Here is a 24305-nt window from a genome sequence, read left to right as displayed (position 1 = left end):
CAGACTGGGTAATACTGGTCAAAGCTCTTAATGGCATTCATCACCAGCATGTGAGAACTAGGTTAATATGTTTTGGAACAAGAACAAAAAAATCCTTGGGGATGTTGAACATGGTAAAATATCTCTCAGTCCACCTTCGTCCAGTAGCACTTCATTGCCTTTGAAGTATTGCTGTTTGGGCTTGGCGAACACAAACTCGTTTTCTTGTAGATGCTGTTACCCAAGTTCTTCATAAACCATGTTTATGCTATCTCATCCATTCCACTTGGTGGTTGAAGTATCTGATATGTATCTGGAAGTATCTCTCTCTCTTGGAAGAAGTTCAGACTTGCCCGGTATGTGGAGGTGCAGCCATGGAACTAGCCCCCCTGTCCTCATTGCATGTTCCTGACCCACCTTGGTGAAAGCACAGTGCCAGTCTAGCACTCCTGTCCACCTTAAAGGTGGGCTTTGGAGTGATGCAGAACAGTATTTGCTCCTCGTCTCCCATTATTCTTTCAGAATTGAAAAGGAGAGAAACTCCTGAAGATTTAAGGTGTTACATCCTTTAGCAGAATCGCTGACTCACTGTTTTTCTGTCGTAGTCTTTTTTTTTTTTGTGATTACTCTAGCTAGGAGGAGTAAAGTGAAGGCACAGAAAATTGTGTTAGTCAGATTTTTCCAGAGATCGCTGTGTAATATTCTTTCTAAAAAGTGTAGTAGAAGTATAGCCATAATATCTTAGTGCCTGGCAGTGGGACTGACACGAGTTAATCTTAACAGCAGGTGTTAACTCTGATGTCATTCTTGACATAAAATAATGGACTGGAGTAAGTGTTCTGTGCCTCATACTTTCAGACATACTGCTCTCCAGAGAAAGTCTCCATCCACGGAGGTCCTGGCCATCGGAATAGTAAACCAAAGTGGAATAACTTCGCTGTTCTGGCAAAGTCTAATGGTCATTAGGGTTTTTTTTTTCCCGTTGCAGTAGCAATGAGGATATAAGGAAAAGGTCTTCTAAGATTGGCTCTGAGAAACAGCAAGGAGCTTAGAGCAACAAATGAGGCTTAATACTGTTTTCTGGCACAGTCAGATGACCGGAACAGGGCCTGTTTCTATCCAGGGATGCACTTGCTATCTCCTTCCTACTTCTTGCCTAGTTTTAAGTACATGTGGCTCATTCAGTTTATGTGCTTTGTGGAAGAAACCTCCTGTCATCTACAGCTAGAGACATGAAAGCCTGTTCCTTCAGACAGAAGGACTTGAGGCTTTTCCTTGTTCTATTCATAACAAGGAGTCTGGGTTTTAAACTTTAAAGGATGGCTCTGTGAAGTTGAACACAGTAGTGAAAATGATTGTATGGTGAAGATGCTTGCCTCCATTATTGTACTTCTCAAGACATGGTGTATTTTGTGTAGACCTGGCAGAAGCTTCTCTGCTTGTTCCCACAGGCAAATTGTTACTGTCCTCAAATTCTGAACGCAGAGGCAGGTTGAGTTTGTAAAGCAGCCCAGCTTGAGGAGTCCTGGAAACTTGCGTCTGTCTTCTGACGGGTATATGAATAGCCAGTCTCTCCAGACCACCACTGCTAGGGAACAATTAGGAAACCACACCAGTTCTGGTTTTGTGCTCCAGGCACAAACGTTAAAGCAAATCTTGTGAACGGAATCACAACAAAGCTGCCAGTTTGATCTTTCTTTGACGCTCTGATAAAGCGCTAGGAGTTTAGCATTCCTCAGAGGCAACTCACCTGCCAGAAACTCACATGGTGCCCTTGTTCCAGCAACAGACCATCTTGGGAAATGCGAGGATACTTTCTTTCTGGCCGGAGCTTCCTTCCGTCTCTTGCCCTTCGTACCTCTCACTTTGGTCGCAATGCTGTGGCCTTGGAAGAGGCGACATTTCTGGATGGGGACCTCGCTTGATGTTTGTTTGAGGACTGAGCACTTTCTGACTTAGTTTTCCCCTTGACAAGCCCTTGAGGTTAGTGTACATTACTTCTGCACCTCCCTGAGAATGAGAAACAAGCTGCTGGGGCTGTTCTTTGCAGCCTGTGAGATCATGTTGGGACTATCTGATAAGAGAGAGGACGACCAGTCCTACAATTTCATACCTAAAGCCAAACAGCCTCCAGCATTACCAGGTAGAGAAGCATACCCTATCTCTTCTTGCACTGCCAAAGAGACAAGCACAGGAAAGCAGGTAATTGAATACTGTTAGTTGAGTAAGGTGGGTAACTACAGTAAGGGATAGCAATGGGAAATGGACTTTTGTACTGTAAAGTTGTTTCTGTTTTCATATATCCTTTTTATTGTCCGTGAGGAAAATACGGATGGATGATAATTAGTCTAGGCAGAAAGAAGCCCCATAATGGTCTGTCAGTGTATCACTTCACATCTGCCTGCTGTATCCTCTCTTTCTAGAATGGATTTTCCATATTGGTGTAGTTCTCTCTGTGTTTTACAGTGTTGGTGAAAGCAGCAGTAGGGAAAAAAATCCTGCCAAGTCCCAAATGTATTTGGTTTCTTTATGGTAAAGTAAAGGTGGTACTCAACTTCGTATTTCTACTGTAACTGGTTTTATTGACTGCACATTTAACCTCCATTTATTTTGACCTAGGTGGAGGACAGATTTAGAAAAACTAATCAGGGCTCCCCTGAAGCACAGTCTAAACAGATGGGCAAAGTGTTGGAGCCACCAGTGCCTTCAAGATCAGAGTCCTTTTCCAATGGAAACTCAGAACCTGCTCAGCCTGCCCTGCAGAGGCCAATGGAGCCCCAGGTAAGTGCCCAGGAAAATCTTGGTGAGCCTGGAGAAAATGTGGAAGTCCCAGCATGTTTCCTTCAAATTTGAAGATCTTGGCTCTTAGAAAGTCTTACAGAAAGGGTAGCACTGTTAACACAAAGCAGCTTATTCAGTAAATATTCTCTTTGTCTGTTTTTCTTATTTTATTGATAAACTGATAGTGGGTTTGTTGTTGGTTTGGTTTTTTTTTTCTTCTTTTAATGTTAGAGCTGTATTAGAACTGTTGCATTCCATTATTATCTGTCTGTGCAACAGTGGAATGGTGGGCTAAACACTGGTGACATTTGCAGTGCACTTTTACAATTCAGAATGTGATCTGTGCAAGATATTTACTACCAAAAAGGATGCTCAGGAAAGAAGTGAGCTTGCTTGGGTTTTTAAATTCTTTCAGAAAAAGCTAACTAAACAGGTGGCTTTTTAATAGTATGAGCGCTGCTTCAAAGAGATTTACAAAACATGACTAAGAAAAGCAAGTTTGTTGTCAGTAGGCCTACAGTTGCTAAATAGAGCTCTGTACCGCCCCTGGAAAATCAAAAAGAGATTGAAAATGCTGAGCTGTGTGGCTGCCATTGTTCTGTTCTTTTCTAAGGAGGAGCCTCCAGATCTTAGTATCTGTATCTCATCATAGGAATTACAGCATGAATTTAAAAAGTAACCTTTGTCTAAAACTTAGACATAGCCCATAAATTCTGAGCAATTTTGATATGCTAAATTAAAGAGTATAGTTCTGCATTTGGTTCCTCTGTTTCCATGCAGAATTTTCTTCTCCCAAATTAAGTCTGTTGATGACAGTGCAAGCTAAAGCTGTCCCTCATTGTGACTAGGTATTGCAACTCTTTTGGGCAACAGGAGAATTTGAACAGATGGGAGAGTGGGAGAAAATCAGGACAGAACTTCGTCTCTTATTCATTAATTCCTGGCTTTTATTCAAACCTCTATGACTATTTCAAAATATTGGACTTGTATCTTCATGCTCTCTGTGCCAGTTACTTTTAAATTCTGGGTTTCCACTCATATTAGCTCTTCAACAGCTGTGTGTATTAAAATTGAGGAAGTAATAATCATATAAAACCAAATACAACCAGCCTACTGAAACTGGGATTGAAAGCAAAGTTTTGCTTAATTATTAGGTGTGAAAACAGAGTGTTCCTCAGTTACAACCTTTCCTTCTCCTTAGTATTCAGAAATTAACTCTGAGACACAGGTTTGTGCACAAGGAGGGAGTAGGCTGAAGAGTCAATATGGATTTCAGTGGAAATCCTAAAGAAGTTTTAACTCTGGAATCACTGTTGTTCCTTCTTAGTTTGTGTAATTGAATATGTGTGTGTGTACGTGTGTGCTTAGTTTGTGTACAAATATGTATATATGTACAGTATATGGTACATATATGGTGTAAATATAATATGCATTGTACATATGTATACTATATACAATATATATTATGAGTTTTTTTATATATATTGCAATGACTGTAAAGGAATAAAGGCTTTTACGTTATGGTCTTTCGCCAAAAGTTTGGAACTGTATCTAGTTCCTAAATTTATTAGGTAATGTAGATGTCTGTCGGTTTGCACATTTTACAGCATTCTGTACATTTCTTCAATTGGATATCTGCTTCAAATTTCCCAGTCTACCAGTGCTGCCATGAGACCTGACCAAAGCCCACTGAAGACCAGGGAATGTAAGGTGACTTCGGTCTTGAGTGGCCCTTGGACTCAGGCTCATGGTGCAGATACTAGGTCCCCTTTTCTTCTGGGCACCAGTGTATGTGTATGTGGCGAGCATATCTCACAAAAAATGCATATGTGCTGTATTTTCAGTCTGTTACATTCTTTGGGCGCTTGCCTTGCTTTTAAGTGCATTGATTCCACCCCACGCTTACCTAATGCCATAACCAATTTGTCTCTGCCCGCCCCACCTGCCTTTATTCTGTGTTAATTGGAAAGCCAGTTATACTGAGCGCATTGAATGTTTTATGTTTTGTTTTCTTGTAAGGTACAGTGGTCCCATCTGGCATCTCTCAAGAACAATGTTTCCCCTGTCTCGCGATCCCATTCCTTCAGTGACCCTTCTCCCAAATTTGCTCATCACCATCTTCGTTCCCAGGACCCATATCCACCTTCACGCAGTGAAGTGCTAAATCAGAGTTCTGACTCTAAGTCGGAGGTACCCGACCCCACCCAAAAGGCTTGGGCTAGATCAGACAGTGACGAGGTGCCTCCAAGGGTAAGGAGTAGAAAGACAGATGTGTGCTATTTTTTTATTATTAATTCTTATTTTTTTAAGGATGTGATACCCTGGGCACTGGGAAGACCATGCCCTTGTGCCAGCATTGGTAACAGTATTTTGGAAGGCAGATCATAATGTAGGTGTTCAGTCAATGGGTTAATGATGGTAAACCTTAAGTACAATATTGAAGCTTCATATAAAATTGGAAATTATTTATAGAATGCAGCTATTTCAGAGAGACAATTTATTATGCAAAGTTAACATCATTACCATATTCAGGAAAGAGTTTAAAATATCCCTGAGGTTATTGCTCAGACTTAATTTTCCTCTTCATCTGTTAGCAACCCAAACTATGAATCATACACATATTTAAAATTGAGATGGATCTGAACAAAAAGGAAACATTCAATATATTTCCTCTTCTTCTCCCCTTCCCACCCCCCCTCCCATCCACTGGGATTTGCTTCTTCTAAGTATATTCTTTCTCCCCCACCAGTCTTTGCCTTCTGCTGATCCATTCCCAGGCATTTGTTTGGTTCCCCTGAGCTTATTCTCCTAATTCTCATGCTGTTTCAGCAAATTGCTTTGTGCCTCCCCTGCTTCAGTCAAAATGCGATATTCTTTATAAATGTCTCAGTAGTTGGAGAGTAGCGGGGCGTGTATGTGTTCGTGTGGTAACTATTAAACACTACTTAATGTTAAGACTAAACTTTGAGTTCTCTTCAAAATCTGAACAGCATCTCAGCTAAGGCTTTTGGTTTTGTGGGTGTGTGTTTGTTGCTTATGGTCGTTGATACTAGCTTGGACTTAGAATTAAGTGTTGTTAAAATTTTAAGAATATATTCTGTAGCAGGAGAGGTTTAACCTTCCTCTTCTCTCTCTCCTCTTCATGGGTTTGACACAACCTTTTTTCTCCAAAGGTACCTGTGAGAACAACGTCCCGATCACCAGTCCTGTCCCGCCGTGATTCTCCACTGCAGGGCAGTGGGCAGCAAAATAACCAAGCAGGTCAAAGGAACTCCACAAGGTTTGTAAGCTTACATGTCCTTGCCTTTCTTGAACTGAAAGGAAAAGGCCTATGGGAAGCTAGGCATTTCCAGAGAGCTTTTGGCATTGTCTGTTGGACATGAAAGGAAGATGAATTTGGATCCCTTTTCAGTAATGATTAATATTAATTTTCCTTATTGTAGCACATGTATCAACTGGCAAAATTTCTTCTTCCCTCTCCTCCTTGGAGTTGCCTGCCCTGTAACTGTAGAGATAATTTCAAAATACCCTTAAGATTTCTGAAAAAACGTGGACATTCATTAATATCTTCCCTTTTGGAGCAACAGGCCATCTTGGGCATACTGTGAGGATTACTGGCAGCAGAAGTGTTTGTAATATCTAAAATGAAGACATCTCAGAAACTTTCTGGCCTCTCAGCCAGAACCAGACTTTAAGAGGGGGGAGGAGTGTCCGTGAGCTGTGACACAGAGCATCTGAAGTCAGAAAGGGGGAGGAGGAGGCTGCCTCCAGAGCTCAGCAGAGCAACACAGACGGGCCACTCTGGAACTGGCTCACTGGAAAGGGGTGAGGATATTCTGGGAGTGACAGTCAGTGATGTCTTTCTGGCTTATGTGTGGGTAGTCAGGGCACTTCTGAGCCGATTTTAAACCTGCTGCGTCCAGGCTGCTCTCCCTTTAACTTTAGGTTAGATAGTTGGCAGTTCCAGATAGAAAGAATAGCTTACACCCACCTAAACTTTTCTTTTACCGTCCAAAGGAAGGTAATAGGTATTTCAGAGGGAGCCACCGCTTGGATTGTGAAGCATCACTAATGCCCTCAGCTCAGTGTTAAGAGCTGTTTCAGATGAGTTACTAGCAAAACACTGAGAAAGAGTAATGTTTGAGTTTAGAAACAAGAATCTGAAACTGAAATGTGTGACAAAGACTTTCTACCCCCCCCGCTACAGCAATATAGAGCCTCGTCTGCTGTGGGAAAGGGTGGAGAAGCTCGTACCAAGGCCAGGCAGTGGCAGTTCTTCAGGTTCCAGCAACTCTGGCTCACAGCCTGGCTCCCACCCCGGCTCTCAGAGTGGGTCTGGAGAGCGGTTCCGGATGAGATGTAAGTCCTTCCCCCACCCTTCATAACATCGTGTTTCTAGATTTATTAAGTTGTGAAACACTCAGTAATGAGGGATGATAACCCTCACTGGGAAAGACCTTTGAGCATGCAGTGTCCAAAGGTGGGTTAGCTTCCATTGCTCACTTTGGCTTGGGAAAGAGTAAGTGCAGAAGTTGTTGAGGAAGTGTTTCTTTGATTTTTGATTCAAATTCAGTAATGCTGCATTTTCCTATGTGCAAACAGCCCAGTCTCCATGCTGTCATGGGCTCCCTTCCTCATGTGTGCAAGAGCACATTTTGATGCTTGTTGCCTATCTCCTTGGTAGTTGTTGACACAGGGTACAGACTGCTATGGTTAGATCTCATCTGGAGGACATTGGATACTGATTCAGGTTTTCCAGCTTGTGGCCACAATTGAGTTACCCTCTTTGATTTACAGCTGTGTGACAGTTTGGCTTCAGTCATAGGTCAGCTGCACCTATACAGATCAGAGCTTACAATGGTTTTTTTTTGTATAGTCCTTCAGGGACAATGTAGTAGTGAATCAGTGAAACCTAGGTCTTGTTGTCAGGCACTGCCTGATAGCCTTCTCACCTCTCTTCCCCACTTAGAGGGTGGAAGACTTAATTCTTAGTGAGGTAAGAAAACATACTTTAGTTCCCTGCTTAATCTGTTTTGTTCTGTGTTCCCTTTGGGGTCTTGACACATGCAGCATCATCCAAATCAGAGGGTTCACCATCGCAGCGTCATGAAAGTGCACCTAAAAAGCCTGAAGAGAAAAAAGAAGTTTTCAGACCTATCAAGCCTGCTGTAAGTTGCATCCACTTTCCCCTGTCCTCTCTCACTTTCAGGTAGGCCCACAAAAAGTACAGTGTGGGCTTCCATTTACGGTGCCATTGGGGGTGAACTTCAGCTTGGGTTGGTGTTTGTATGTGTGGGCCTAGCAGCATGTCCTGGGCTCTGCAGTTTCCTGCACATATCACAGTACTTTGAGCATTAGAATTTGCTCTGCTTCTGGAATTGATTTCTGCTCTCTGGTCTTCTTTCTTCTAACCTTTGCCTTTCTCTTTCAATCCTGTGCTTCCTTCCTGGGGCTGGACCAATGATTGTACATTTGACCTGAATGTGCCAATGCTGGGCTGAATGGTGCAGGGAGAAGTGGTAAGACCTTAAATTGTTGCTATTTTCTGTGAAAGATTTCTGACATTTTGAAGAAAATCTGACTGCTGTTACCGTTGATTACAGCTCTATGTCAGGTTGTTTCTGGGGAGTCACAGTGGGTTTTCACTTTATTTCCAACTTGCCTTAAAACTTTTTTCTCCTGTCGTTACGACACTGCACTAGCACCCAAATCTGTCAGTTAAAGCTGCTTTCTTAAAGAAACATAGAGGTTGGTTCTTCACTTCTGGTAGCATAATGTGTGAAGTATTTGCCATAAACTGTGTTCAGTTAAATAAAGCATAGCTACACAATTGTGAGCAGATTGCACTGACTGCAAACCTGGTTTGCCCAAACTCCAAGCTGCAGACAGAAAAGCATCTTATGTCCCATACTGTTTGACAGTTGTGTGTGACTGAGCTGGTGCTAGTGAATCTGACTTCTCAGGTGAACTCCTTAGTGCGGATCCATGCAACTGGAAATGCATCAGAAGGTTCCCAGGAGATCCGCTCTCTGTGAACTGTGCCTTGGGTGGCTCACTAAGTCTCAGGATCTTTCCTGCTACCTTGCTGCCTAGATTTCTTGTGGTGGATGCTATCGACCTGTGAAGTTTAGGAAAACGAACCGTGACATTCAGCCACTGTGTGAGAGTGGGACCAGGTGCTTGTTCATGTCCTTCAGATGGTATAATGGGATAAACTGAAGTCATATCAGGATAGTCTGGATTCAGAGTGTGCACATTTTTCTGTATATATGCAAGGCATCCTTAGGTTGACTTTCTTGATGCTTTTATTTATCAGAAAGTGAGTTTTGGTAACTATCAGGAATGAATAAATCAGAGGAAACAATACTGCTGGGTCTATGGAAACACAACAGTGGACAAGTTTGTCTTGCAAATTCTTATCATCTCTTCCTTGCAACATCATTTTGTTCCTCCCTCTCCCATCAGGATTTAACTGCATTGGCAAAGGAACTGCGAGCGGTAGAGGATGTGCGACCTCCACATAAAGTAACAGATTACTCATCTTCAAGTGAGGAGTCAGGGACAACAGATGAGGAAGATGATGACATGGAGCAAGAAGGAGCAGATGAATCTACTTCTGGACCAGATGATGTCCGAGCAGTGTTAGTTCTTTTAATGGTGTTTTGCCTTTTTTTTTTTTTTTTCTTCTCCCTTTTAGGGGGTTGAATGAAAAGGAGACGTTGGTATTTTGGCTTGTGTGTTAGTTCTTTCAGCTTACAACAATCTATGAGCAAGACATAACAGCCTTGTACATTCACATTTTCAAACACTGAGAGTAATCTTTTCAAAAAGTAGGCTTCTATAAATTATGTCCTTTCCCTCTTCTCCCTTGATCCATTATAAAACAAGAAGTGGTGTTAAACTCCTGACTTCTGTTTTTTTATAGAGAAGGTTTTCTAGACAGGTTATGTAAATATTGCACACTGGTAACAACAGAGATTAATTTTGAGTGTGGCTCAGTGCGGGGCAGTGAAAGTTAGGGCACAAGTGCTGTTGCCTCATTCCAGTTATTTCTTCTCTGGTAACTAGGTCAACGTTGAACTTGAGCAATGGTGAAACAGAGTCAGTGAAAACCATGATTGTCCATGATGATGTGGAGAGTGAACCTGCCTTGACTCCTTCAAAGGAGGGCACCTTAATTGTCCGACAGGTATTGCTTTTTCTTCACTGTGCAGTGCTGCACCTTTTCTGTGCTCATTAACCCACTCGCTCATTCACCCATGCTGTTTCTACATTATATTTGTTGTTTGTATTATCAAGACACAGCTGTAGTGATTTTCAGAAGAGCAAGATGTTTGATGCATGCAAAGAGGAGAGTAGCCTTTCACCCCTTGCTTCTGTTTTGCATGCTTTCCAGTGACACCCATGGCAGCACCATGCAGAGTACCTCAAAGTCTGTGGGAGAGAAGGGTAGAAAAGCTGCAGGTGTGTGGAGCAAGTGTCTGGGGCAAGAACTTAGTTTACTTTTACCATAGACCCAAATGTGGCTCTCAGGAGTAGGGCTGGGAGGGAGGCTGGGGAGGAGGCATTCAAGGTTTTTCTAAATTGTTTTGAACCTGTAGTTGAGGGCATACAGACCACCCAGATAACATACACACACACTCGTACATACAAAGTTCATGCAATGGTTAGTGTGGGGGAACGGAGAAGCAAAATAGATGGTGAGGCAGAAAATGCAGACAGAGCTAGAGCACTGTGTTGACTGTGAAAATATCGCATTCTTGTGCCTCTGAAAGATGATTCCCTGCTTTTAAATGAGCTCGTATGTTAATGAGTGTGCTAGCTTATAGGAGTTTCCTTGGTAATCGCATTTCTGAATTTCATAACTGAATGTCAGTTTCTTAATTGAGCCCTCTGGTTTGAAAATCAAGATGTCATGCTTATTGTTTTAAATAGTTAGCTGAAGGCATTCACCAGACAGTCCAAGCTCCTATCTGTATAGGATTTAAGTTAGTTTCAAACAAAACAATAGAGGAAGAAGTCCTCTCCCCGCCCCCAAAAATGTACTTGTCCACATTGTGGTGGAAGACTTGCCAGCACAGTTACTCTTCTGTTAATTAACTGGCTGTGCGAGTTAACCACATGAACTAAGCTTTTGCCTACCAGAAGAGGTGGGAATTTGCTGAATTTTCGTAGCTCTGCCCACTTTCCCTTTCCATCCAGGCATCAAGGCATGGATTATCAGCTTACTTTAAAAAATAAATTAAACAAAAAATGTAAAAAAGGTAGGAAGTGAGGGAGAGAAGGAGAGAGGTTGTTAGGGATATAGACCTTTAAGCAGCACTTGAGCAAGACAAGTGTGCCTGTTTTTTCTACAGAGTACAGTTGACAAAAAGCGTGCCAGCCATCATGAGAGCAATGGCTTTGCCGGTCGCATTCACCTCTTGCCAGATCTCTTACAGCAAAGCCATTCCTCCTCCACTTCCTCCACCTCCTCCTCCCCATCCTCCAGCCAGCCGACACCCACCATGTCCCCACAGACACCCCAGGACAAGCTAACTACTAATGAGGTATGTCTTACACCACAGCTGGCTGCTTTCGTAGGGTTATAGCAGCATTGCCTAGTAGCTAGTTTGCAAAGGAACTCCAGCCAATCTCCCCTGCTTTTTTTTTCTGTCACCTTTGTTCCCACCCCTCAAATAACACATTTCAGTTCTGTGTAAGAAGCCCTTAACTCTAGAGCAGTCCCATGCCAAACTTGCCAGTTTACTATTTTTGCTTCCTCATAGTGAGTCATTAATTGCATGGCATTTGTTTTAAACTAAACTTGACTACCGCGTTTTCAAGCCAATACTCTTTTTGTAAATTCTGTTTTATTCTGGGAGTAGGCTAATTGCAAGCAGTGTGCCTCTTAAAAATTAGCCGTTAAGTTTGTCTTTGTTAGTAAAGGCTGGGCTGGTAACTCCGCACCTATGAGGAGCTGCTTGTGGAAACTCACCCTTCGGGAGAGGAGGCGGCTGTGGAGGGGTTTTGCTCTTTAAAGCTTGCCATATGGGCTGGGTGAACAAACCAGGTGTTGCCCGGGAGGGTTGTAAAAGCCTGGGGTATTGTTGCTTTGGAATAATGACTGGAGGAAAATCTTTGGGTTTTTTCCAAGTATGTGGGTACTCTGAAAAGCAGCTGTGTAAAGATGACTGTTCTCCACCAGCGCTGGTTGTGTCCAGGTGGAGGAGCAAGGCTTCGCCATGGGAGAAGCTCCCTCTTGCTGTCACTGTCATGGGCTGATCCGGGGATGGTGCCTTCCCTTACCAAGTGCTGGTGGGCAAACCTGGTCCTTCATGTGTATGCAACTGCTTGCAGCAGAGGAGATGCACACGTGTGAATGAAGGGTGTCATTCACCCCTTACATACATCCATTACGCCCTAGCTGTAAGCAAGGAAGGAGCCCAGTGTAGTGGCTCCAGTCCTAGCTGAGTGGACAGCCTGGCTTTTGGGAGAGCCTCTTTCAGTATGCAAGCAGGAGTGGTACAGGGGGAGTAAAACTCGGTGCAAAGAAACTGATGCTTCTCAGGAGTGCCATGTTGCCATGTAGGCATGCAAGTGCTGTGATGAGGAGAAGCTGCAGTGAGCTGGGTAGGCTGATGGCAACGCTTGTGTTTACCGCAGGATCAAGAATGCTCTGAACCACGTAGCAGGAGGGTGCGTGGGAGGGTTTCCTCCTGGAAATTCAGTTAGCATAATACAATTTTCAGCTATGCTTCATTGGTCTTTGATCTTTCTAAAAGCACACTCTTATAGGTTACAGAGATCAGTCGATTGATCCAGTGATATGCTTGCTCATTACTTTGATCTAAGCAATAAATAAGCAGGGTTCAGTTAACTCAGCTTGGGAAGTGGAGGCTGTGGCAGTGGCTGGTGGCGAAGGAGCCTTTCAGTATTGAGCTGTGCAGAGGAATGATACACTCCTAAGATTCCTTGCTGTTTTTTCTGTAGAGAGCAGAGGCTTAGAAAGATCAGAGGCTGAAGATAAGTTGATGATAAAGAAGGGTCTCTAACTACGTTTGTGTAAAGCTGAGCAAAACCCCAGTACTACTTGATATAACTTACCTACATGCACGCCCTTCATATATATACTTTTTTTCCCCACTTGTCCCGTTCTGCTTCAGTATGCAATCTTGTCACTGTAATACTAAACTGGCAAGGGTTTTTAAGTCATTCCATTTCCACTTTTAACAGTTCATTGTTTCACTTGTCTTCTTTTCTTTATGTTTTTTCATGTTTAGACCACATAACTTGGCAAGCATCAGTGATTTTATCCACTACATATTCATAGCTTCATATCACCGTTTGCTACACCTTCCACACTAATGAGCCCCTTTGTTCGATACAGGTTTAATATGTTGCTTTGTCAAATAAAGGTGGAAGAACCTGCTGCAGCTTTCTGGCAAGAGGCTCAGTTTAAACAAAATAGGGAGAACGAACAGTAGTGGACATTGAAACATAATCCATCGTAGAAGTGAATGCTTGATCCCAGATGGTTCTGATTTTGTTGTACAAGCCAAGACATCAAACTTCATAGTTTATTAAACTAGCTCACATTAGGAGATACTTCATAAATTCAAAAATTGTAGATAGTGGACAGCTTGCAGATAAGATAGCATATGTACATTCAAGCAGATTTTTAAAAAAAGAGATATTCCCTCGCTTTGTGCCTGATTGTAGTGGCCAGTCCTTAAAAATCTTTGCTAGCAGCTGAGATGACAGGGATGACAATTTAGCTAATTACATTTCGCTGTAACGTGTGCAGTGTGCATATGGTCTAGTTCAGGTGTGGTGCCTGCAGTGCGTTGTGTATCTTTAAAGGAGGTATAAAAGCTTGGGGAAGCTCTGTAGCATAATTCTGTAGTGACTTAAAAATGTTGGTTGTTGTTATCCATGCTTTTTATTGTCATTAATATTAATAAAGTTGAAATTTACGTTGCAGACTCAGTCCGCTAGTAACACACTCCAGAAACACAAATCTTCCTCCTCCTTTACACCTTTTATAGACCCCAGATTACTACAGATTTCTCCATCTAGTGGGACAACTGTGACTTCTGTGGGTAAGTAAAGTAGCCGAAGACGACAATTGAAAAAGGGTTCAGTGACTTCAGTGGCTCTTTAAAGTACTTACAAATGTTACCATCATGCTTTTTATTTGATTTGCAATGGATTGCATAGTTTATTTCTTTTTCCATTTACATTTCTTACAAAAAGAAAGACTTGCTCAGTATTCTCAATTACTGATATGGGTTGTATGGTGTAAAGAATTTATGGCCAGAATTTAGCACTTGAGGGATATTACATGCGCTTTACTTTTCTTCTTTTCAGTAGGATTTTCTAGTGAAGCAATGAGATCAGAGGCAATAAGGCAAGACCCTACGCGGAAAGGATCAGTTGTCAATGTGAATCCCACAAATACACGGCCACAGAGTGATACCCCAGAGATTCGCAAATACAAGAAGAGATTCAATTCTGAGATACTGTGTGCTGCCTTATGGGGTAATGCAAGCCTGTTTCTCCCTTGCGACCTGCACTTTTGAAGTGCACGTGTGCCAGTGTGACCATACAGTCTTTGAGAATGTATCTGTGAAACCTTAGCTCTTTCTCTGCATTTATTCAATGCTCGTTTAAATCTTTCTGTTGCAAGAGTTGATCGTTATTGGTTTTTATAGTATGTTGCTTCTGCTTTGATATAATTTCCCACTGCTGTATACATGCTTCTGATGGCACAGTTAAGATTTTATTCAGCTGATCAGGATGTCTTTTTCAGCTCTATTAACTCCTGCTAGTACATGTCTTGCAGCTTTTGGGAGCTTGTAGTCATCTTTACATTGTATATCTGGTGCACACAGGGTATTTCTTTTGAAAAATCATGATTTTTTTGAGCCTTTTGCTAATGTATTGTTGCGGAGCTTGATTAAGATGTGTTTCGTAAGTTGACTTTCCACCTCAGTCATCAGTTTATGTAGGAAGGAAGAGGAAAGAGAAGGGTAGGAAGGACATCTTCCACTGTGAGTCTATGACTTGGTCTTGTTAAGAGTAGTTAGTGCAGAGAGAAGCTGGGTATGGGATGTCACTTGACCAAGTGTGTCTGGCCTTCTTGTCATAAGGGATAATTTATGTCAGTGTCAGTTAGTCAGGAATCTGTGCTGGTGAAAGGCTTGGAGCAGTGCCTGTGATATGGAATCACTGCTGCAACACCCAGCAAAAGCTTTTCTCTGCTGTGTCATTTCTTTCTAGGCCAGAATCTATGGGGCCATCTGAATTTTTTCATTATCTAGATGTTAACAGATGATGCTTATGTATGTTTTGTACATATTTATCTAGTATCCCTAAACTTGACAGACATTAAACATGCATGAATATCATTTTAAAAACTGTGAAGAGAGTTGGCCATTCCCCTGAGTCACAGGATGATTGTATGGGTAACACAGTGCACTTCTCTTGTTTACATCTTCACAGCTCTTTACAAGGCCTTAGTTCTCTTTTGAGGTTATTTCCAGCATTTCTTGTTTCTCAGAACAGCACTGTTGTCCTGTCCCTCTTGCCTGCAAAGCCATGCCAATTAAATAGCCCTCCCGACATGTTATCTTCCTGTCTGCTGTTTTCTTTGCTTCCAGAATTTACTGGTAAGAATTTTTACCCCAATGCTGTTTCTGCATGTATTCATGTGAGTAAGAGTTGTGCAAATGTAAACTTCCAGGCTATGAGAGGGCGAAGGCAGAGAGAAATCATACAGGATCAGTAAAGATGACTCATAATTTCTCTGATCTGCTTTGTTTTGCCAGTAGCAATTTGTGTTAATGGTTTTATGTTTCTTTGATCTATGTATCAGACTGTTACGGTGATTTGAAGTATAGGTGTTAAATCCTAGAGGTGTTTTACAGCTGTAACAAAGCACTTCCTTGTTCAACAATTAGGGCCAAACTGATGGTGATGCAAGCTGGTACACATGCTTATTTCTTGATAAGGTTTAGCTTCCTTTACCCTTAAGCAAATTAAGCCATTTCATGGTGATGTTTCTTAATCAAAAAGAAGGGGGCTTGCTTTGTTTTGCTTTGCCTTTACCAGTTATCTGGCAGGTTTCTGACTGCATTAGGTCTGTGATGCTGTTTCTTCTAGTTCTAAGTGGTGATAGTCAATGGTAACGACATGGATGCAGTAGCATAGATTTTTACACCCAGCCTCCACAGAGAGCCTGTACTTTTTCAGGAAGCATTTCCATTTGTTTGAAAAAACAGAACTGCTTAATTGTAGGGTGGTGGTACACAACAACAGTGCCTGCATTTTAAAGTACAGGCACTTCTTGCCACCAGTGTGTAGTACCTCATTAGTTTCATCTCAAAATGCATATAGCTAAGGGAAGGGGTTGGGGATGGGCACACATGTAAACTCGAAGCAGAAACACCTGCACCACAAAGGCAGCAGAGGAAGAGATGGGGGTGGAGGTGGGAGCAGTTGAGCCCTGATGCACAAAGAGGGAAAGGGACCCTGGGGGAGCAGTGTGCATGTGGCTTGCTTTGAATTGTAATCCACTCTGGAAAAAAAATACAAAAATACGTGCCAAAGCTGAATCACTTACGGCTTTAGTCAATGGATCCTGGAGCTGCAGTAGGGAGACTGACTCAGTACTGCGTGCTTTGTTGGCTGGTTAGGTGCTGCTGCAGCCTGTGCCGAGCCCTGACTCAGTCCGCCGTGCCTTGTTCTCCCTGCCTTCTTCTGCCACTTCCCACTTTGAGGGTATCTCCCAGTATGGGAGATGGGTCAGTGTCTAATGTGTAATGCGCCTGGAGGTTGTGGGATGGGATCCAGCGGGTGCAGACCAGTGTGGGGGATGCAGAAGCAGGAGGAGGGCAGAAAGGGGACGGAGGGAGGTATCATCAGCTGAAGGAGAGCGTGGGAAGGTGGCAGGCCCTCTTCCAAGACATGCTGTGTGCCTGGTGGCATCTGTGGTCTTTCCTGCCTGGAGGAGGCAGAGGAGTATTGGAGCAGCAAGTCTGAGCAAAGAGACGTGATGGTTTCTGGGGAGTGCTGTGACCTCTGAAGTTTCCTTACTGAAAAGACGAGAGAGGAAAATTGGAGATACGCAGTGTGGTGTCCGACCTTTCCATGTGCTACGTCTGTTTTTCTCACCCAGCCAGAAGTTTTTCAGACTGCTGCAGCACCAGCAGCTCAGGCCCCTTCCCCATCATTACCTCCTCCTGGCTGCCGCTCTGCTCCCCTCTAACATTCTGCCCCTTTGGGAGACACCTTGTGTCCCGTGGGTCCGGGTGACTGTGCCCTCCCTTTTGGAAACCACTCCCATGCCTGGTAGCCAGGACGGTGTTTAGGTAGCGTTCCTCATCCTTGTGAGCAATGCCCTTTTTTGATACTGTGAGAAGGGATGCCGCTGCTAGAGATGCAGACTGCACCGAGTTACAGACTCCTGTGCTCTGAGCCCACGTGCTACGCTAGAGAAGGTTCATCCATTGGCACCAGTAAAGTTATATCTGGGCGTTAATTGTCTGACTAGGGATTAAGGCCATTAAGCAGTATCATTGTGATCATCTTGTGTGCATTTTGCTTTTCTTACTTCATTATTTTATTATGCTTAAGAATGACAAGTTTTATGTTGGGATCGCAACCTAGAAGTCTAATAAAGGGAGTCATGCATTTGGTTTGATTTCCATTCCCTGCACTGTATCTGACCTGTCTCTGCACAGTTTGTGTTTCCTGGAGTGAAACACTGTTGCAAATAAATAGTTACAAAATAACTATTAGTGATAATACATTAATAGATTTTTAAAACCTAGTCTAATATATTTAAAAAAGTAAAAAAGTATTTGATTTTAAATACTGAGGTTTGTGGGCTCTTGGAAAGTGTTCCAGTGGATGTTTGGACCTTTGTGTAAAGAAACTGGCCTACTGACTTTTCTTGTCTGTATTTGCTTCGTCTTTAGGAGAAATCTGTGGATACACAAGATTACTGTAATTCCTCTGGTTTTACCATTCAGATGGAAAAGATAGTAGGGGAAGCTGAGGACCAACCCTGTGCCGATCCTTTTACAGGAGGGCTGTACCACAATCTGTTTCTCCCAGTGGAGACCAAGCCCCTACCACTGGTTTTTTTGCAATGTTCTTGTCAAGAGCATCCTTATAAGAACCCTCTTACCAACAGCTAATAATCTTCCGAATATATAAGCTTGGGTACCACTTTGTGCCTCACCTCTCCTCCAACATTAGCATGCCTTTCTGTTTAGGAATTGGTGCTCTAGAAAACTCTCCATGGTCTACCAGTCTGTCACTCCCCTGAGCACTGCAACTGGTTGTCAGTAGTCACGGTGGGCAGGTAATTTAGGAAGCCTCTACATCATGAGATCTTTTAGGCTGCAGGCAGCTGAGACCCAACCAGCAGTGTTTAGACCTGCTTGAAACAAGACAGTTGCTATATCAAGCATCAGTTTATCAGAATGTGTGGAAAATCTGCTTGCTAACTTGATCTTTGGTTTTGTTTTTTGTAGGAGTGAACTTGTTAGTGGGAACAGAAAGTGGTCTGATGCTGCTAGACAGAAGTGGTCAGGGGAAGGTTTATCCACTCATCAATCGAAGAAGATTCCAGCAGATGGATGTACTTGAAGGGCTGAATGTCTTGGTGACAATTTCTGGTAAAGTTAACTGTTCATCATGATTTTTTCTGCCATCTGGCATGGCATGGCAGAAAGGTTTTCTTGGCAGCCTGTGTGTTGGGGGGGGGGGGGGGGGGGCGGGGAAAGTCTTGACTTCACTGAAGTCAGTGGGTTTTCCATCATTTCATCTGAGTCTACAGTTTGTTAATTTAAGTGAATCATTTTCCACACAATACTTTGTGCCTGCTTGCCCCCTGTCCTTCCTTGTGTGGGAATGCTGCACCGGTTACCGGTTTAAGGGAAATGTCTGGCTTTGTTTGTTGGGTCAGTGTTTGGGAGCTGTAAATTAATGCTTTGTGAAGTTTGTAAAAATGGCATTCTTTCCCTCTGTCGTGATTACTTTCAGCCTGGCCTCTTTCTAACCAAAACATGATTTGCTTTTTAGGTTTAAAGACATCTTTTGTGTTAAAATCTGTAGAACGGGAAACACTCTTGCAAGTAGGAAAATAAGAGTGATGTGCACTGAGTGTGTGTGTGTTTGTGAGAGGGGACTGCAATGTGTACATATTGTGGACATTACCAGTGTGAGAAAGCAGATTGGTGCCGGTTTTGGCCTTGTCTCTCACTGGGTGCAACTGCAGATGGCAGAGCAATGGGAGATGAAGGGTGGTGGTGATTGTTGTTTATTTTGTGTGCGCTGATGAAAAAGGTGTTTTATGAAGCTTGAGGTTCCAGACTCTGTGGCTCCAGAGAGTTACTGTATAAGGGCATCCTGCTGTTAAGCAACTTGACGTGGCGCACTGTTGATCTTTCTTCACAAGTTATCGTTCATCCATTCACCTTCCTTTTGGTTTGTTTGTGAAATCAGCCTTTGCTATACTGCTCATGTGTGACAGAGAGAGGATGTTAAATGAGGTTTCTCACAGTGGCCCCTGTGATGTTGTTCAGAGCCACCCAGAATTTTCTTGAGGCTCCAGAACTGCTCTGACTCCACTGGCTCTCCCAAAACTTGTGCAAAAGGACACACGCTTAGACAATTGAATGCAATTTCATGTAAGCTGTTTGAAAAGCACCTTTTGGTAGAATTTATTCTGTAGTAGACCTTGTAAACAAAAATATTGTATAATCCGACTTGCATAAAATCTGTTGTTTTGAAGCATCTCTACACAGACAACAGGCATCTGTGATTCAATCTTGTGTGTAATTGTTTTAGGTTTATTTACGTTTGCGTCAGTCAAGATCTGAGTACCCTGACACATCCGTTTTCTTTGTTTCCTTCAAAACTATTGCTTCCTCCGTGGAGACACACTACATTAACCCTTAAGAGATCAGCTGATTTTTGTCTAGTTTATACCTTCATCTCTGTCTCATCTCCTCCATTTTATGGAGTACAAGGCAGGAAAGAGGCATCCCTGCCCACTGAGAGGCAGGGCTGGGGGAGCATACTCAGCGAAACCATGATGTCGTTATGCCGGGGCTCCTCCTTATATTCCTCTTGGCTTCTGCACTGCAGTTCTCAATTTAAGCTACACTCGTGATGGACTTTCTTTAGTGTCTTTTTATTTGCAGTGAGTTGCTCTACCTCTCCAGGCAAACAAGGAATGCTGAAATAAGGTAGTGTTTCTACAAATGGTCTGTTTTGGCATATTGGTTATGGAGTTGCCTCTGAGCTTCATCCCAGGACTGCTGCCACTTTGCTGGGTTGACTCCCTACAGTGCACTTGGCTGTATGCTCCCTTGACTTTTTCAGGAAGTGATGTGCTGACGGTAGTGAGGATTGAAAGGTGTCACCACGTTGTGCCAAGAAATTGCAGTGCATTAGGATTTCGAGGGGATTGACACTTAGAATTGCTTTTGGTACGCACTCTTGAGTCTCAAAACCTGAAATCAGTTCTTTCCCCAATTTATATCTAAAATACAAACCTTTTTGACAACAAAGCTTTTGATACTGAGATACTGAGCTGCTGGTACAAGAAAGCTTTGCAGGTCAAAACAGAATAGCACGTTGGTTCTTCGGTTCATACTGTTGGGAGGCAAAACCAGTTTTGGCTGCTCAGGTAATTGAGTGCTGAGAGTTGTTAAAATGCTGGAGGAGAGAGCAGCAACGTGCATACAGAACATGCTCCACTTGTGGCTCCCTGAGGGTTTTGCCAGCCCAACTGGCTGATGGTGGCACTTGAGAAGGTAAGAAGGGGTGACAGAGTAGAAGAACTGGTTGGAATCTGCCTGCTTAATAATTAAAACCCACAGCAACAGTAAAACCAAAAACTCAATACAGGAAGAGGGACTTTACATTTGAAACTATGCGTGTGGGAGAATCAGAGCCAGGAGTTATCCAAGTCACTGACTGATCAGTTCCTTTGATGACTGGAGCAGGGTTTTCTTTCTTATTTCAAGACCATAACAATTAGACCGAAAAAACCCCAACCAACACCCCACCCAGATTTTTGAGACCTGTTTAAATTGACTGGTAGAGATTTAGAAGCAGAAAGATCTCATCCCCCCACTCCCAATATGAACATTAAGAGCAGCATGACTTGTTGAAATACACGCGTAGCCGTTTATATAACTAACCAGCCCTGCTCTTTTCATGTCAGGCTGCTGAAAAGCAGAGGAATTTCCTGTCTTGTGACTTTCCTTGTGGTCTAGACACTAAAACACAATGGAAACACACTTGAGATATCTCTCTGTTGTTGTTTTGAAAAATGTTTCTGGCTGGAGAGAAATACCCTGGTATACATCATGTGAAAAAAAAAAAAAAAAAAAAAAGCCACGTGCTGGGAAATTCCCATGTGTACTGCTCATCCTGAGTCTTCAAGTTTGACTAAGCAACCAGGGAAGCTAAAGCCATGAAAACAGCTGAGACAGAAGTTGTCTCCCAGTGGGCAGGGTCTTGTGATGGTTTTTAAAACATTCAGTGCTTGTACTGACCTTGAGCCCTCTGAGCTCTTCCTTGTCCAGAACTGCAGTGCCTTCTGGTTTGGACTATATTCCCTGTTCTTCAGTGTTTCGAAAACATGCCTTGTGGTTATTGTTTTCAGTAATTTCATGGGAGGACCTTTCCTTTGTCAGATGTGGGACTTCTGAAAATATTGTTTCTTGCTCTAGTTCCTTTTCCAAATTTTTAGAAAGCTACGGGAGTGGTGGGGTTTTATCCTTTTATGAAACATGGCTTCATAAATATGAAGTCAGGCAATAAATCAGAGTGCTCATTTACTGCCAAATCTGCTGTCACATTTGTGATGTGGATAAAGAAAGGGTGGTGCAATGTTACTTCACATTTCATTTCGTGCCATCAGAGCAGAGGGGCTTTTAAAATCAAACAGCAGGTCCAGTGTTTGAAAATGGGTCTCCAATTCCACTTCAAACCTAAGCTCAGTTAACAAATTTTTGACTTTGAAACTGCCTCTTTTCCTCCTGCCCTTCTCCATCCAAGTAATCATAAAAAGTTCTTTTGGACCATGCATCTTTGTAATAGAACAGTCTGTGGCTCTGGATTCCATGGAGCAGTCTATTTGCAAGCTGTGGTTCCCCGTGTGCTGCCCCAACCGCTGCAGCTGTTTTTCCCGAGGATCTTTTCTGTGCAGGGATCCCCTGCCATCAGGGTAAAGGCTCTGTGCTGGCTCCAGGACCCCAGTGTGGAGCTGGCTCCACACAGCAGGATGGTCTCGATGCTTGGGCTTCATGTCCTGCTGCAGCGAGTACCCCCTGATACTGTACACCCATCCCTGTCCCTGAAATGAGCAACCGGCTGCGAATTGATCCATCAGTAGGCATCGTGTGAAAACTTTAAATACAAATTGAAGACATCAGCTAAACTCTATAGCTGGATCTGGCTGGCAGGCTGCCAGCTGGGTCATCCTGACAGGTCGTGGCTTTCTGCTGTGTAGACCTGCGCTGTATCACTTGGCCAGCCCAGCACTGACCGCAGTACAGGTCAGCTATCTTCCTCTGAGCTCCAGGGGCCACGAAACATTGTCCATAGTCACATGGCTGCCTCATTGCGGCTGGTGAAGCACCAGCATGGAGCTGTTCCACTGACACGATGAGTCCCTGAGAACATCTCCTGTTTCCTTTCCTTGCACAGAGACTTAGTTGGGCCTTATTAATGGCTCCTAGTGAAAGCAGGGGTGATCTCTCTTCCTTGCCTCCAGCTGTATCTGTGGGACTGTAATGGCTTAAGGCAGCAAAACAGCTGGGGAGGGAGGATGCAAGCTTTGACTATGTGTGTTTAGGGCCACTTTTTGGCTAGTTCAGCAAATGCTTCATAGGCCGTTAGTTTTAAGGAATCGCTGATAAATTTTATCTTGAACCTGGCTCTGCATTCGAAGAGGCCTTCTCATTGAGAGTGAAGAGCTTGAGCTGTATTTTGATGACCATGGCAGATGCATTGTCAGTTGAAGATAGGGCAGTCTGAGCAAGTAGATTCTCTCACCTGTGGAGAAGAAACACCTCTTGCAGCTTCTGTGTGCAGCTTCTTAAGCATTGCACCCCTTGCAGCACAAGGGAAGGGCTGCTGACAAAGCAGTTGTCAGCTTTTGGCAAGCAGATGAAGTTTGCATGGACCATGTGAAATTCTCTCACTGCAATTAGAGTTATTGAACGTTTTTCCTTACAACAGAACTGGTGTAAAGAGTTTCAGTAGTGAAATTGTTTAGTGCTATTGTTTGGTGTGGTTTTCCACCAGGGGAATAATGAACAATCTTAATAAAACTTGACCAGTTTGTGTCTCTGTGGATGATATAAGAGGTGGAAACATCCTGGTCACTACCTGGGAAGGATTTGTAAAATACATTTCATCACCATATTCTTCCTCACTTTAGCTTCCTCCATTCAAACTAGTTTTACTCTCTTCTGATAGCTGTATAGATAATTTCAGGCCTCAAATTCCATCCTGCTGCTCTCCTACAGTTTTGTGTGAAAAGACCTGTTCTGACTCAGCTATATATGTATATATATTTAATCTCAGTGCATGACTGTCTGGTGCTTTTGTTGTGGGAGTATAACCCTTTTCTAATAAAGGTTGTTTGCATCCTAAGAACCAGACAATCAAAGAGCTGTTCCCTTGGGTTCATCATTTTATGTTCATGTGGTATTACCGTGTGTCTCTGTCATTGATTATCAGGAAAGTGTGTGGTTGGGTGGAGTCTGGAGTAAAGCTATTGTGGATGTAAAAACTGGGGGGAGATGAGATCTCTATGGTTGTAGCAGCAGTTTCCCTTTCATTGTTACATAGGTTTGCTCTGCAGGGCTTTCTGTTTGCTTGGGCAGGGTTTTTTGCACTTAACCTTCCTATGGAGATAAACCATTATTTTTCATTTTGTGGCCAGGTAAGAAGAACAAGTTGCGAGTTTACTATTTGTCCTGGTTAAGGAATAAAATCCTTCACAACGACCCTGAAGTAGAAAAGAAACAGGGCTGGACGACAGTGGGTGACTTGGAAGGCTGTGTGCACTACAAAGTTGGTGAGTAGTGAGTACAGTAATAAAATCGTCGGGATAAAAGCTGGCTGAGAAAGGGAACTGCAGTGCTTGTAGCTGCTAGGTTTAAGGTCCGGTTTTATTTCTAGCTGTCTTCCCTATCCCTCGGGGAGAACTTTTCCAGCAAAGCATCAGAATAGAGGGCAAGTTACTGGATTAAGCTGAAGATGGGAGATGTTTTGCAGTGGAATGCTGGGCTGTGAACTGAAGCAGGTGCAGATCCCCGTCTGTCTTCTTCCCGTAGTGGATGCAGCTTCCAGGAGAGTGCTAATATGGACAGTGAGGGCTGGTAAAGTTTCGCCACCTCTGTTAGACCCTTTGGGTAACAGAGGGACTGTTGTCAACCAGCAGCTGTTCTCTTCACCAACAGGTTTCCCTGATCTTTTACTATGATGAAGTCACATGTCTTTAATGTAAATTTTAAAGACTGGCGCGGGGC

The 24305-nt window shown here is 43.1% G+C and overlaps 1 protein-coding gene across 12 annotated transcripts in view; it reads left to right on the top strand.

The window, feature by feature from the left end:
• Positions 1-24305, top strand: part of MAP4K4 (mitogen-activated protein kinase kinase kinase kinase 4) — a 170806-nt gene that overhangs the window by 135681 nt on the left and 10820 nt on the right. For 2 of the 12 annotated variants that reach the window (XM_037375969.1, XM_037375965.1), the window contains 13 exons: positions 2599-2760; positions 4780-5010; positions 5934-6040; positions 6968-7119; positions 7831-7928; positions 8271-8279; positions 9226-9401; positions 9829-9949; positions 11118-11309; positions 13724-13841; positions 14110-14280; positions 18282-18425; positions 23717-23851. In XM_037375969.1, coding sequence (XP_037231866.1) covers positions 2599-2760; positions 4780-5010; positions 5934-6040; positions 6968-7119; positions 7831-7928; positions 8271-8279; positions 9226-9401; positions 9829-9949; positions 11118-11309; positions 13724-13841; positions 14110-14280; positions 18282-18425; positions 23717-23851 — 1816 coding nt within the window. The remainder of the gene's footprint in view (positions 1-2598; positions 2761-4779; positions 5011-5933; positions 6041-6967; positions 7120-7830; positions 7929-8270; positions 8280-9225; positions 9402-9828; positions 9950-11117; positions 11310-13723; positions 13842-14109; positions 14281-18281; positions 18426-23716; positions 23852-24305) is intronic. The other 10 variants (XM_037375977.1, XM_037375970.1, XM_037375967.1 and 7 more) reach the window with 9 other exon arrangements.

This window comes from Falco rusticolus, chromosome 2, assembly GCF_015220075.1.
Source record: "Falco rusticolus isolate bFalRus1 chromosome 2, bFalRus1.pri, whole genome shotgun sequence".
Taxonomy (NCBI): Eukaryota; Metazoa; Chordata; class Aves; order Falconiformes; family Falconidae; genus Falco; species Falco rusticolus.
This window is presented reverse-complemented; position numbering and strand designations above follow the sequence as displayed.